Source organism: Pavona decussata, unplaced genomic scaffold, assembly GCF_977016875.1.
Source record: "Pavona decussata unplaced genomic scaffold, jaPavDecu1.1 SCAFFOLD_4, whole genome shotgun sequence".
Taxonomy (NCBI): domain Eukaryota; kingdom Metazoa; phylum Cnidaria; class Anthozoa; order Scleractinia; family Agariciidae; genus Pavona; species Pavona decussata.
This window is the reverse complement of record NW_028145428.1, coordinates 355,431-370,009: the sequence shown is the minus strand read 5'-3', so window position 1 is coordinate 370,009 and position 14,579 is coordinate 355,431. Positions and strand designations below refer to the sequence as shown.

The 14,579-nt window shown below is 42.0% G+C and overlaps 3 protein-coding genes across 3 annotated transcripts; all 3 read right to left on the bottom strand.

Moving 5' to 3' along the window:
* Positions 1 to 5,304: 5,304 nt before the first annotated feature.
* Positions 5,305 to 7,686, bottom strand: LOC146489614 (uncharacterized). Its single transcript, XM_085103504.1, has 2 exons — positions 6,846 to 7,686; positions 5,305 to 6,362 (listed from the first exon to the last, which is right to left on the bottom strand). Exons 1-2 carry the CDS (start codon positions 7,543 to 7,545, stop codon positions 5,446 to 5,448), a joined length of 1,617 nt encoding a protein of 538 aa, XP_084959630.1. The 5' UTR covers positions 7,546 to 7,686; the 3' UTR covers positions 5,305 to 5,445.
* Positions 7,687 to 8,204: 518 nt separating this feature from the next.
* On the bottom strand, positions 8,205 to 9,934 carry LOC146489613 (uncharacterized). Its single transcript, XM_085104648.1, has 3 exons — positions 9,898 to 9,934; positions 9,528 to 9,688; positions 8,205 to 9,346 (listed from the first exon to the last, which is right to left on the bottom strand). The coding sequence occupies exons 1-3, from the start codon at positions 9,932 to 9,934 to the stop codon at positions 8,369 to 8,371; spliced, it is 1,176 nt and encodes a 391-aa protein (XP_084960774.1). The 3' UTR covers positions 8,205 to 8,368.
* Positions 9,935 to 12,397: 2,463 nt separating this feature from the next.
* On the bottom strand, positions 12,398 to 13,749 carry LOC146489612 (uncharacterized). The gene has a single exon (XM_085103496.1). It carries the CDS (start codon positions 13,169 to 13,171, stop codon positions 12,710 to 12,712), a length of 462 nt encoding a protein of 153 aa, XP_084959622.1. The 5' UTR covers positions 13,172 to 13,749; the 3' UTR covers positions 12,398 to 12,709.
* Positions 13,750 to 14,579: the final 830 nt, after the last annotated feature.

Sequence of the window (14,579 nt, the reverse complement as noted above, 5' to 3'; positions counted from 1 at the left end):
CAACCGGCCCTCAAACAATCTTGAGTGAATATGACATTTAAAAAAGAGGACAATGAATGAAGTTAATGCGGGGAGAAGAGGAAGCGGGGAAACTATCGTTTTATCTAAGAGGAGGGTACCATGTGGTATAGGGAGACAATACTCTGGTCTTAGAAGGAAAGGTGACTGATAAAACTTAAAAAAGAAGAGAGAAAATAATATTCAAAAACCGCTATGGTCTCAGCAATCATTCTATCGCTGTGGCTACTTTAATTTGAACGAATTTTGAATCTCCTTCAGTACACACATACCCTTGCCAAAAAAGGTATTCAACAATAATCCGAAGTATTTCCGCACTACAGATGTCATTTAATAGTAACTGCAGGTTTCTCATGCTCACAAAAAAAAGCAAAGGAATATGCCGCACCTCTAAGGCCTTTATTCGATTCACCAATGATGAAGATGATGATGATGATGATGATGATGATGATGACGATAATGGTGATGGTGATGATGATGATGATGATAATGATGATGATGATTTTAGGGCTTATTCAGGCATATATGAGTTTCGCGAGCGCGAGGACGAGCAACGCTTGCGGAATGCTAGTCACGCAGATTTCTCCCTCTCGGCCCCTTCCGACTAAACTAGACGTCTTAACTAGATGTGTACGGTCTTCGTTCGCGGTAGCCTCCCACGCAGTCGTTTTGAGGGGACTCGGGGAGGAGTTAATACGAGTCCCCTTAAAACGACTGTGTGGGAGGCTACTGCCAACGAAGATTGTAGACATCTCGACGGCGCGGGCAGATGGTCTGATTGTTATTCGACTCATCCTTTCAGAATATCAAATTCCATCAATGTAAAGACTGTTGTTCTTGGGTCATCGTAGGTTGATCAGAAATATCACCGCTGTTTGTATTCCATCAATGTAAAGTCAGTAAACTTAACTTCATATGTTCAATCAACAACATCAGATGATCGATAACTTTACTAACATGCGCGCGCGAGGATTCATTACATTTCACTGTCAGTTTTGTCGTCAGCAAACAGCTTCCTGGCGTTGGGACCTGGATGACTGGAGATATCTTTTTGGCATTCACCCAAAGAAACGCAGGTTGCTGTAATAGTACGAACTTTGACCGCAACCGGACTCGTCGTCTATCAAGGACGAAAATGAGCACGGAGCCATAAATGCAACCGAAAATATATAGAAACTGCAAAATATGACATCGCGGAAGAAGAAATACAGTTTCTAGTATCGAGCAAACCACTCCAAACCAAGAACGCACATTGCTATTTATAGCCATTTTGCGTCATTGTTTATAAATAGCAAGTTTAAAATAGCTATGTACACAGTGATGGCCATAATATGTAGACAACCTTGGTTATTTTCTGTTGCTCTTCTATCCGGATCGGACTGAGAAGGGTGGACTATTGCTCGCATTAATGGGGATGGTTCATTAAATGCCTATTTTGCAGGCATTGGAACGGTTAGTGCTCATTCAAATATATTATAGCCGCAGTGTTGCCGTTAAAGATAATATTATGGCGAGCCTTGCACTAAAGTGAAAGCATGATTTTCTCTACCGGCTCTGATATCTCAGTTCTGTTTATGATATATAGTCTAGGGCCTGCAAATTGAAAACACAGATACCTTGTTCTTCAGCTTTTAGAATTCTCGTCTTCGCTTGTCCAGCTCAATGTAAGTGCCTGTCACGACATTTTATTGACAGTGAGGATGAGAGTGCAGCTTTGACAAACCTAGGATTTATAAAAACTGCGACTTTTGCGCAACTTTTCAGAACCAAAGGCGTTTTTACGCAAGTCGATTAGTAATTTAATGAAACATTATCGCCTGTTGGGGGTTTCAGATACATTTTGATATGAAATATTTACTGATTTCGTTTCGTATCCTTCGCATTGTTGACGCTGGCGTACCGAGGAAAGCGTGACATAACACCTGAATGTTTCATTTTTTTGTTTGCGATCGGTGATCACCTACTAGGAAAGAAATTATTTTTTATAGGGATAATCCCATCAACACATGAGATTTTGTTTCCGAATAACAACTTAGTTTTATTCCAACAGAACTGAAACATAAACAATAAATTTATTTTAAACTTATTTTAAAACTTGTCCTTGCATGACCACTGCCATTTTTGAAAAAAAAAAAAAAATTAAAATTCCCTATGTGTTTACTTCCGTCAACGCTTGGATTTTAAATTACCCAAGCTGGATTTTTTATATATTGCACTACATGTATAGAGCTTTCCTAAAGTATAATACTTGCTTCAAATTTCGATGTACCAGGACACGATATTTGTCCGCAAAGTTTCCACAATTTCAAGTGTCAACAAAAATGCTGAAAATAGGAATCTTCGGACTTTGAAAACTGCATGAAAATAAGAATCCTCCAGCAATATTTTCATAAGACCGTATTCTCAGAAGGATGCCTAACTTAATTTCAAAAGCTCGTTTTAATACGCTAAGCCGTCTTCCTTCCCGAGCGATTTGAAAATGCACCAAATCTCGTCAAAATTTAACGCCGGCTGCGCCGCGATCACGGCATTTCACATTATGCCGGAATTCTCGAAAACGAAAAATCTTTGGAAAGTTTTAATGTTATTTTCGTAAATAGTTCTCTAAAGGGATTCTTCTGACAAAATATGAGGAAAACCGAAATTTCAGTTTTGACCGCGAGTTCTCGATATTCTCAGGCAGCCGCTCTTAATGTTACTTCTAAAACAGGTGAAGTTCACTGACTTCGACTCTGAACATTAAGGCACAAGTGTCTCTTCCGGTTTACAACAACAGTATAAAACATATGTCTGAATGCATTTCAAACGGCACCAGATACCATCATTGTTCTTCGTCATATTCTACTTTTAACCCTTTTACTTCCAGGTTCTCGCGGTTGCCATCAGGTAAAAACTTCTGTGTTTTACTTGGCATGGTTACAGCAGAAAATTTAAAGTTCTGATCAAATTCTTTAAGGCACTTTGTTAGGAAATGGAGATACGCATTCCCCGTATACTTCACAAGCTCTCCTGACCTGTCCGTTTGCTCACGTACTCCAACTGTCCTCACCAAGACAATGTCTGCCTGCTGAAATGCGACTCTGCATTGTTCACCCTTCTGCACACTTTTCGGACGTTTGTTGTCCAGTTGGCTGACAAGTTCAAACTGCTTCCCAGAAATTCTGTCTGGATCCAGTAGTTCCAGGTTCCGAGAGTCCCTCTTCAGTTGTACCTAAGAAATAAAAAAAATTAAGGAAAAGAAAATACATTGACAGAAATGGTGAGATATTCGATGATACGTGACTCAATAGCATTATTAAGATTGTGTGTTCACCGACAGTATATTGTAATTAAGAGCCGATTTCTGCAATTATCAAAAATCGGGCGTCAGTCGTGAAATTTCGAATTCCTTCATTTTTTGCCCATATAATCTCTATAGTAAAGTATTTTCAAAAATAACGTTAAAAGTTTCATCAGCGTGTTATTTTTTTCGAAATCGGGCAAAGTTTGAAATACGGCAAATTAGCGTCCTTTCAGTCACGAAACTTACTGAAAATTACCCATTTTCATCTCGCTCATAGAAAGAAACGCGATGTCCTCCATTACTGAAACGTTTACAAAATATAAACACATCCTTGTTCTTAATAATGCACTAGTTAAATTTAGATAAGCTGGAAAATTGGAAATGCTTCGGCCGTTCGAAGAAACCCCATTTCGGCAGTTTAAAAATTTAGCAAATTTCATCCAATTTCAACACAAAAGAAACCCAATTGGTACGTCAAGTTTGAATTTAAAATAAAGATATTGTTAAAGCACAACTTTTGTAGTTTACTGTGTTAAAATATTTCTGGCGGCATTGCAAAAGTACCCCGTTGAGAGACCAAAATGTGAAGGGTACTTTGACACGAGGAGAACCTGTGAAACGAACAACGGCCGTCACGCTACAAATCAAGTCCTTTGTTTAATTATCACTTCCGACAAAGAATATGTTTTCTATAAGCTGTACAGAAATTGCTAATAGTAGCTTATTCCCTGTTGAACTTAGTAGGATAACATTTTGTATGATTTTGTCAACTCATGTATTTTTACACATGTAGAAGTCAGTATTAGGCACATTTTGCTGTAATTGTGTAATTGGAAACTGTTTACATTATTCTGCTTCGGCTACTTTCAAAAATACAACAGTCAGGAAAAACCAAATGTCAGAGTATTTCTAAGCTTTACTTCATCTATTGATTGAGTTTTTAAGACAGGAAGGGCAATTACTTTAGAATTATAAAGCGAAGATTGAATACATTTACTTAGAAGAGGTCAAAGTTAACAGCAGAGATCAGCTAGGTGATTGTCGCATCGCAGTATAAATATTTATGAAATTGCTGTAAACTAGCAGTTTATTCTAGCCCTGAATTCGAAAAAAACTCGCTAAGGAGGACTTACCACAGTGATCTGATCTGCAGCGCCACTAACTCTTTTTAAACGGAAAATGTTGAAATCCGTGTAACTGCGTGACTATGACAAACTAAGGGGTGATCAAAACCGCGTGGGACTTGGTAACCGAACTATCTCCCCGGCGAGCAAGTAATATAACAAACGACAAGCAATTCCGCATTTTACCTTTGTTCATATGTAGTTCTTCAAGTTCCTAAACTAGCCGTCTAGCCAAATATACACTCTCCGTGCTTGAAAAACGGGGTTTTTTTGGCGGAAGGGGGAGGGGGGGGGGAGGTGGCGAGGGAAAGGGACTCCTTGCGCGTGAGAACTCGTGGACTTTTAGAACACAGCTTAGTGCCCTTTTTTCAACAGTCACTTATTTTCTACTGTATGGCATTTATCTTTGCAAATATCAAGAACGAAGTGGACAGTTACTATAGTGTTTCCTAACTACAGCAAAAGGCTAACATTAATAGTTGGAGGTTCTATCTATGATACAGTAGCAAGTAGAGTAGACATTGCAAGCTGTATGGGGCCACACCTGCATTTTATGTCTACACGCAGCATCTTCCTTGATTGCAAAACAGTCAAATTTTTGTCTTTCAAGTGCAGATAAGATAATCGAGAAGCACAAAAAGCCTGGAATGTCATTCAAGTTCTCTTTTCCTACAAGAAACGACCGCACATGATCCTACGACGGACCAGCGCACAAAAAGACTGTTTTGCAGCCTTGCCTGTTCCAAGCTCCAGAATAGTGAGAACCGCGAAAACATGAACCCAAATTTAAGAGCACCCTCTCTCCGCACAATTCCACTCATTTTCTTTCCTCGGGTTTTGTTTTGAAATTTTGGGCGTTCTCACTAACTGAGAGCTTTGAACTGGCTAATGTTCAACAAGCTAGTGTCCATGTGGCATAATTAAACTTTGCAAGGCTAATCACTTACAGCTTTTTCTTGAAAACGAAACGGAAACTTTTAAAGGCTGATAGTAAAAGGCCTTGCATTATTTTTTAGTGCTTCATTTTGTAGCTGCACAGGGGCAGCTATCTACAAGTTCTTCCAGGAGTGCCATATACGGAGCTTTCCTCCTCACCGCCGGTACTGGTACATCTAGTTCCAAACTTTGGCAGAGATGCTGTAGCATCCCCAACTTTGTTTTCCGAAACTCAGCTTTGTCGTTAACCAATGAGCAAATCTCGTACTGATCAACGACTATTGGGTGACGGATATGCAGCGTGGAAATCACATCTGCTCTTGCCAGAGAGAAATTGCTTTGCTCCTCGGCAGCTAAGACATCCTGTGGTGTCACCTCAACTTGTTGCTGACGCAGCTTCGCTGCAAGGCGCGAGAAGTAAGACGACACTTGCTGGGGAGTGAGGAACTCTGAACCACAAAACAACCTTTCCCCGTCGGTGCCCCGGGCATGCCGCCTTTCTTTTGCAACAACATCCGGTTCCAACTTCCTACCTGTGGACTGGCCGATATTAAATTTCGCCTCCAGATAGGTCTTCTGTTTTTCATTGAACCGGTAGGCTTTCTTCATTTCCTTCAGTGCCCAGCCTTCCTTGACAGTTTCACCTTGGTTCGAGCTGTCAACAGAGCCGGATACTTGCAGAGAAGGAAGAGGGCCTAGGCCTTCCTGGAGACGGGTGGCGTACTGTTGCTTGGCCAGGTCCATTAGAGCGTGTCTCTCCGGTGACATGGTGCAGGATTCTAACGACAGGTGACGTTCCAGGGCAGACGACCGTTGAAATACTTTAACGCAACCTTCCTTTGGGCATGAAAAGACACTAGATTGTGGACCTTCAGCACTGGCACATTGTTGCTGATCAGCGGCCGTGGTTACTTGGACCCGGGCTGGCTTTGGTTGCTTTGCAGAAACTGCCCTGAACTCACCAGGCGAAAACGAAACAGAAAGCCAGCCGTAGTTGACATCTGTAATAAATTAGCATAAACATCACATCAGAGTGAAGAGGCCTACGTTACGCGTACTATTACTAGTACTACTATCCTCCTCCTCCTCCTCATCATCATCATCATCATCATTATCATTATCATGCCGAGGAAGCACGTCAGGCGCCTCAGTACTCTGGTAGCTGGCTTCTTGATGATGTCAGTAAAGATTCCAGTCAACTACCAAAGAACATGGGGACTCGCTACGAGTGTGGGGACTTTCTTTCTACTGAAGAAAGTGTAATCTGTTCTCGGAGGAAAATATTAAGAAGGCTTTTTGTTTGTTACACTCAATTTATTTCATCAATAAAAGCTACTTAAAACTGTCAGTTGAACACTTAGCAACAGTTTTCAAGTGGCTGTCTATCGGCTAAGCTCGTCAACACATCCCCATGATACGTTTTAAATACCAAAGTGGCTCTAAAAATGACTAAAAAGACACATTGGTAATAAGATGGCACTTACCTGAAACTTTCTCCTTCGCAATGCTCTTTCCTGGACCGATAGCATACGCACGCCAGGCCTGAAGGGATCCGTTAGTGAACTGAAAGTTATTCAACTTGTTTATGCCAGGAATTTTCTGCAGCTCCACGGTTTGGTTTATTGACGGCAAGAGAGCTACCCTGACACCTTCTAATCCCCCATGGGAAAGCAGGGCCTCCCTCATCTCCTCTGCTGTCGTAACATCGTGGCCTTCGTTGAGGTAAATCCGGATGTGGCACTTACACGTAGCTGCCAGTCTATCGGCTGCTCCCTTGCCACCCTGGGGGTCACTGAAATCCAGTCGTGCTACTTTGATTCCAGTTGACTGCTCCATTGTTTGGCACGCAAGGACAGTATTGGCGCAATGGTAACACCCGGCATTGTCCTGACGAAGGTAGGCCCAAGTAATCTCCGGATATTCCGTTTTCAGGGTTTTTAACACGTGCTGCATTATTAGGATCACGGCAGTGCTGTCCTGACTGCAAGACTGAACAATGTGGATGAACGCCTGGGACTGCAGTTCCCCACTTTTCCTCCGAAACACAACAGAGATGTGCCAGGAAATTCCCCTCTTCCCGAACCAATCTTGCTGAGATTCCCTGTACAGCTGGGGGAGGAATTTCATGGCCCAGTCGTTGATAATCAGTACGGTGCTGTCGTTCAGCAGTTGAAGAACATCCATCCTCGATTTATCCTGCTGTACTGACCGCAACTGGTGGGCTTTCCATGCCTGAATAGATCGCTTTGCCGACTCATATAGAAAGAGAATTTCATCTCTTTCATCCTCGTTGCAAAATTCAGCATCTTGCACAGCTTCGCCGACCTCTTGTAGTGGACCATTGAGGGCTTGGCACTGATCACAGAACTCTTTATGCTTGTGGTCACAACGCTGTTTGAACGCACACTCAGATGGATCGCTCAGTGCGTATACACTGCAATGGTCAGCCACTCTAGCCTCACTGTCTATGTGCACCTGATTAGGCAAAGAGACATCCTGTTATTTTTACACAATCAACATAACTGTGTCTGCTGCTTTTTTTAGTTATGATGTCGTTGCTGATCCTGCTGCTACTACTACTACTACTACTACTACTACTACTGCTACTACTACTACTACTACTACTACTACTACTACTACTACTACTACGACGACGACGACGACGACGACGACGACCACGACGACGACGACTGCTGCTACTACTGCTGCTGCTACTTCTGCTACTGCTAATGCTGCTACTACTGTTACTGCTGTAGCCATGTCTCCTACTGCTGCTGTTAAGCGCTTCAGTTTTCGAATATTTTGGGGAGAAAATTTTATGATTCTAAACCCTTTTCCCTAAACAAGTCTTTCCGAAAAAAAACAGCAACGACAACAACACAAAAAAAAAAAAACAATGTACACTACAGATACACTACAGTGTAAACAAGTGTAAACTATAGTTAACCTTAAAATCGCTTTTAAGATAGAGCTTTCCAGCCTTCAGGGAATCTTTAATGCACCTTGCCTATTCTCCGCCGTCAACTCTGAGTGAAGAAATATCCTCCACTATTGAAGCAAGGTCATCAAATGCTCGTGCCCCTTCTGCCGCGAAATAGTCTAGGCTTTGTAGGGACTTTCGCACCGACGCACTACACTCTGTCAGTATTCGTAGCATGGCACTGCGGCTGAAAGGCTTGAAGTTGTTCTCACTGCAATACTGCCTGTACTGCATCACAATTCGTTCAGGTATCATTGTGCGAATGATGTTTGGCACCGTGATAATTTTCCCGGACGAGAGCTGGAGGTGTTTTTCACCAAAAGGTAGGTCCTGAACGAGATGAGGGCTTGTGATAAACCCCAGGAAATGATCCAGTTGGTTTACGTCTATCCTTAGTCTTGGGGACTCGCAGGTGGGCACTGGAGCATGCCGTCCGTACTGAACACGGTGTAGGTTGGCCGTTGTGTACCGATACTGGGTCAAGCCAGGTATGAATTCAGATATGGCTTTGAAACTGGCGACTCCTGACATTACGGACAGCACCTGCCGCCGTGTGTCCCAGCTGGTGGCATTGCTATATGCCTCTGCCAGAGCTTCTAGGTAAGCTGTCTCTGATGGAAGAGATGCGTGATGAAGACCTAGTTGCTGGTTCACGGTACCGGACGTCTGTAGCGCTTTCCACAGATGGGGAGCGTTATTGGACGAAATCACTTTAAGTACAGCTGCGACAATCTCACCAGATCGCTGGACATAGCGCTGTCTTGTACGCACACTGACTTCGCCCCAATCCAGCCAAGGCCTTCCGAGCGACTGCATTTGACACTGATTGAGGAAAATGTTAAGGGCATCTCTTGGTCGGGCTCCCACCCTTGAAGGGCCATTCCCTTCTCCAGAAGAAGAAACTGTACTGGCTGTCTCAGGAGAAAGGATAGGGCTGTCATCAGAGATCTTCATTCGCCCAACGCCTACTGTCAGCTCGTCAGATGCAGCACTAAGATCTTCTTCCTGTATTCCAAAGGGGCAACATGTACACTGTTTAATATATTAATGAAAAAAAAAAAAAAAACAACATTGCTCTGCCGCCTTAAGTTCATGATGCTCATGCACAATTTTGTCGTAACACATGAAACATGAAACGATCGGCTTTTTGAACGCCAACAGACACTGATTGCAGAAATGATGTTACCTCTCCCTGTGGAGATTTGTCGCTCTTTTCAAGAGTGTATTCCTGCTCTTCTGTTTGACTGTCAGTGGCTTCAGCCGCCTGCGCGGGTTCGCTGCCACCTTCAGTGACCGTTGCACTTGCGATAAGATTGGCCAAATATTCCCTGCACTGCCTGCAAATAGCTGTATAATTGTACAGAAAAAAATATATATACTTGTTACTTAATATTTGTACCCTAATTTCAAGTCATTAGAGTGGAGTGTTATGACGTTTTTAAATAAAAACTCCATTTGAAAGTTCGGGACAGGTAAGTATCCCATGTCGCGCAAAATATATGTTTTCTTTTTTTCATTGTAAGAAAACGCCATAATCGTAGACCGTTTTACCATACCGAACTCAGAAGAAATAACATGTACCATAAAAACCATTGCAAAGTCGAGAAAATATAAGAACCCAAGATAGAAAATCACTTATTACTGGCGAACGTAGCTATCAGTAAAACTTAGCACAAAAAGAAAAAAACGTGATAAAAGACAAAGAGTAGTCTTCAAAAATAAACCACATTCTATATTTCTTTTCTTTTGTGAACCTTATAAAAGGCTTATACATCCCTTGAAAATCTCCCTCGTGCGAGACTTCTTCTTAGCCCTCGTGTAAGATCATATGCTGGCAAATTAACCAGGACATAAAATCTCTAATTTGCTTTATTAAAAACTGAATCATTGTATAATGCAATTCGAGGGATTTGATTGGCTTAGCGGCCATGGTATATGAGCCATTATACCATGGCCGAGAAATGGCGGCCATTAAATTGCCTTCTGGTTGTTCTTGCACAGGAAAATCAGCAAGATCTAGCAATATTTCTTGATTGTTTTTAATAAAACAATTATTCCACTCGCGCTTGTTGGATATGAGATGATTATAGCCAACTCGGCGCTACGCGCCTCGTTGGCTATCTATCATCTCATATCCAACGCGCGCTCATGGAATAATTGTTAAATACCTGGTATTCGTGGAAGCAATATGTAATTTAAAAACAACTCAATAATCTACAACTCTGACGTAGCCTGCAGGGGGAGGGCCGAGGGAGAGATCAAGGGGTAGATACGCGTGGAACGCGAGACGCGTGCGAGGGCGCTTTGCGCTGGCGCAATCTCCACGTTCCCTGTCCTTTCGGCTTCTCTCGCGCAAGCTAACAATTGAATGATGTATTAATGTTAAAACAATGTGAAATACGTACGCGAGCCTATTGGTACAAGCATCTTCGTGGTCTGCAAAACGTATGCGGAATGCGCCTTCTTTAAGCCACACTGAGCTTTTGGAGCTGAGGATTCGCCTTTGTGGGCAGCCATTTCAGCAGGAATGGTACAACGAGACCTATTACACCGCCATCTGATACCAAATGAATCGCGATGGCGAGGGCACACCGTCATTTTCAAATGAGATTGTTCTATTTCAAAAATGCCTGGAAATAACCGATTGAGATTTCCGTCAACGAAGGTAGTATATAAGAAAAAAGAAATGTTAAAACGGCATGATGGATTTGCAATGGCTAAAAACCTACCTGCGCGAGTGAGCAATAGCTTTGTTTCACTGTCGACGCCAGAATCGTCGCTAATTTTGCAGTAGACTAGGTGGGAGCGGACATCTTTCTTGCAATCGCCGATTGCAATACATTGCACATTGGCCGGATTGAAGGAACTTGGACCGCAGCCACCACCAACGAAGCAAGAATAACCACAAGATGCCATTAAGGCTTTGATGTCAGGGCGAAAACTAGTACTTAGAACATTAGGTATTATCTAACACTGAAATTAAATCATAATACCAGTTTACCAGGTCTCCCAAATTCCATTACGCATGTGTCACGCAATCTTACTGTGACAAACTTCAGGAATGTCAACATGCGACCTTTGCTCGCGTCTTCGTCTTGTCACATTTAGAGTAAATAACGCTATCATGTGGGGGGCATGGTACAAATATTATTCAGGATATTGCTAGACTCAACAATCGAGTGCAAGATTGTCCTAAGTAACGCAGATAATTCAAGAATCGGGTAAGTTCTTATAATCTTCTCGAGCAAACTGAAAGAAAGCAAGTGGGTTTGGATCGCTGTTATTTATAACTTGTTTGAATGACATATTCTTCAAAAGATATAATTTTATTTCACGAAAGAATCTATAAATTATCATCCATCCCCAGAGAAATTTGAAGGGGCTCTGTTTTAAAGAAATCAGCTAAAGTTTGTGTTAATACTGTGTTCATACATTGGCGCTTGTTTGTTTCACAGGTTCTCCTCGTGTCAAAGTACCCTTCACATTTTGGTCTCTTGACGGGGTACTTTTGCAATGCCGCCAGAAATATTTTAACACAGTAAACTACAAAGGTTGTGCTTTAACAATATCTTTATTTTAAATTCAAACTTGACGTATCAATTGGGTTTCTTTTGTGTTGAAATTGGATGAAATTTGCTAAATTTTTAAACTGCCGAAATGGGGTTTCTTCTAATGGCCGAAGTATTTCCAATTTTCCAGCTTATCGAAATTTAACTAGTGCATTATTAAGAACAAGGATGTGTTTATATTTTGTAAATATTTCATTAATAGAGGACATTGCGTTTCTTGCTACGAGCGAGATGAAAATGGGTAATTTTCAGTAAGTTTCGTGACTGAAAGGACGCTAATTTGCCGTATTTCAAACTTTGCCCGATTTCGAAAAAAATAACACGCTGATGAAACTTTTAACGTTATTTTTGAAAATACTTTACTATAGAGATTATATGGGCAAAAAATGAAGGAATTCGAAATTTCACGACTGACGCCCGATTTTTGATAATTTCGGAAATCGGCTCTTAATTATAGAGAATGTATACAGGGAAGGTCACCAAAACCATAATTTCAATTAAGGGATAACAGAGTTTTTAATAAGTTATGTTTGTACAACAAAATATGGTACATTCTTCACTGCATCAGGTTGGATTTTTTCCAGTTTTAACAACCTGCATAAATAAGGTAACTTATCACAGAATCACACTTTAACTTATCTTTGAATACCCGGACATTTGTTTCACCTATGTTTTGCTCTTTGTACCTACTTACTTTCCATTCAGCTTCTTTGCCGACTTTAACAATGACCAGCGGTGAAACAGCTACGTTCTTGCAAGCTGCTGGTGTTGTGCGCTCGCTAAATAGTTCTGGTTCCGGTTACTGCGCTTGTCTTTTCCTGGAAGGTGGAGTTGCCTTCAGACCAGCAGACTTCGGCTTGGCGTACGTATCATAAGAGCAAGGAACAAACCCTCTAAACCCTTCCAGGTGTTGTGCCTGCCTTGCCGGGCCCCATCTGTTCCACTTTACGGTATAGACTTGAAAATGGTCATAGCCAGGAGCAAGACGGTACTTCCCGAGGCCTTGTATTGCCCTCTCTTCTTCCAAGTAAAGCTCCTCTGCCCATGTGAACAACTGGGCAGTAACGGCTGCGATTTCTTTGAGGACATCCTCTTCGGCCATTCTCTTCTTCTGAAGCTTGTGTTTTAATTTGAGGCCGTTCGTGTAAAATCTGCCTTCAATGCCGAGATTTTCTCTTGCAGAAAGAACGAGGCAATCTTTGAACAGCTTAGATCTGAACTTTTGAACCAATGGTGGAAACCTGGGGCTATTTCTTCCCATACCGGCTTAAGGCTTTCCAATTTAGCATCAAAATCGCATTTGTCCTCTGCGTCTGCTAAACCATTCTGTAAAAGAACTGCATCTTGCGTCCCGTATATATCAGACATCACCCTTGACTGGGAAAGCTGGGTACACCCAAGAGTTTTGAGCTTGTGGACATCACGCTCTTGCATGTGTTGAGTGCACCAGAGCCTTTAAGCTTCGTTGAAAACGTCACATAGTCCCTGAGATAGGGCCTTATCTACGTCATGGCCGGTCTTTTTAATTTTGAGCAGCTCTGGCTTCCTAATGACAATCTCGCCTGCAAATCTTCGATAGCATTCTCTGGTCTTACGAAAAAGCCAAAAGCTTGGCCTAGGAAACTCTGGATTTTTCCCCTTTAATTAGATTAGGGATTCGTTTGTGTACGTCGTGTCAGTAAGCCAGAGCTCTTCGAGAAGGTCAAATGTAGTGTCTACTCGGAGTACTGAATTCCCATTTACGTAGAAGTGGTACAAGTCATTGATCATGTTGGAGAGACTGTTGAAAGCAACATAACTTTCTTTCGTGAATGTTACACTTTGGAGGAAAGAAACCGATTGTAGGCAGGAAATCATCTCATCTGCTTCACTTTTGAATTGTTTCTTGCTACTGGAACTAGTCGTGGTGAACTAGTTATGGTGAGAAGTGAGAAGTTTTCAACCAAATGGTTTTTCATGGAGTTATCAGTGCGGAAATCCGTGCATATTTTCGTTTCATTATGAAAAACGATGGCGTCTAAAAGCATGACATAGTGAGGAAAACAATATTTCTCGTTCATCGCTTTACCAAATCCTAAATAACGAAAATTGGTGTTTAAAAAGGAATGTGGGTGGAGAAGATATTCAGCGCAGGGGATATCCTCGAAAACTTAGTGAACGCGACGAGCGGTTGCTATTGCGAAAACTCGACGTCCTTCGAAGACATGAGGGTTCCTTTACTGTCAAGAGGCTGATGTTGGAAGCAAGAGTAGATGCTAGAACTGTCTCCTGTAAAACCGTAAGGCGTCTGCTACACAGACACTGCTACAAGTACATACAAGCCCGTCGAAAAGGGATCTTAACAGTAGCAGATCACGTAAAGAGGCTAAAATTTGCACGTGGGATAAAGCGTGAGTATACAAGCTGCATGTGGACTGAACAAGTCGCTTTCTATTTAGACGGGGTTAGTTTTGTACACAAATATAAGCCAGCCGATCAGGCTCGATCAACGCAGGCTCGCATTTGGCGAAAACCTGAAGAGGGCCTAAGTATTGGATGCACGGCAAAAGGGTCTCATTGTGGTTCTGGTGGGGGGATGGCCAAGTTCATGGTAGCGATCAATTATCGAGAAGGAGCAGTCCTTTGCGAACAATATGACAAATTGGACGAGCACTACTTTAAAGACCTTG

Bases quoted from the DNA above. Each gene is read 5' to 3' on its own strand.
- LOC146489614 (XM_085103504.1), bottom strand. From the start codon at position 7,545: ATGGATGTTCTTCAACTGCTGAACGACAGCACCGTACTGATTATCAAC. The intron at 6,363-6,845 runs GTAAGTGCCATC...AATTTATTACAG, and splicing joins TGCGAAGGAGAAAGTTTCAG to ATGTCAACTACGGCTGGCTT.
- LOC146489613 (XM_085104648.1), bottom strand. From the start codon at position 9,934: ATGGTTTTTATGGTACATGTTATTTCTTCTGAGTTCG. The intron at 9,689-9,897 runs GTATGGTAAAAC...ACAATTATACAG, and splicing joins TGTTATTTCTTCTGAGTTCG to CTATTTGCAGGCAGTGCAGG. The intron at 9,347-9,527 runs GTAACATCATTT...TTTGGAATACAG, and splicing joins ACAAATCTCCACAGGGAGAG to GAAGAAGATCTTAGTGCTGC.
- LOC146489612 (XM_085103496.1), bottom strand. From the start codon at position 13,171: ATGGGAAGAAATAGCCCCAGGTTTCCACCATTGGTTCAAAAGTTCAGA.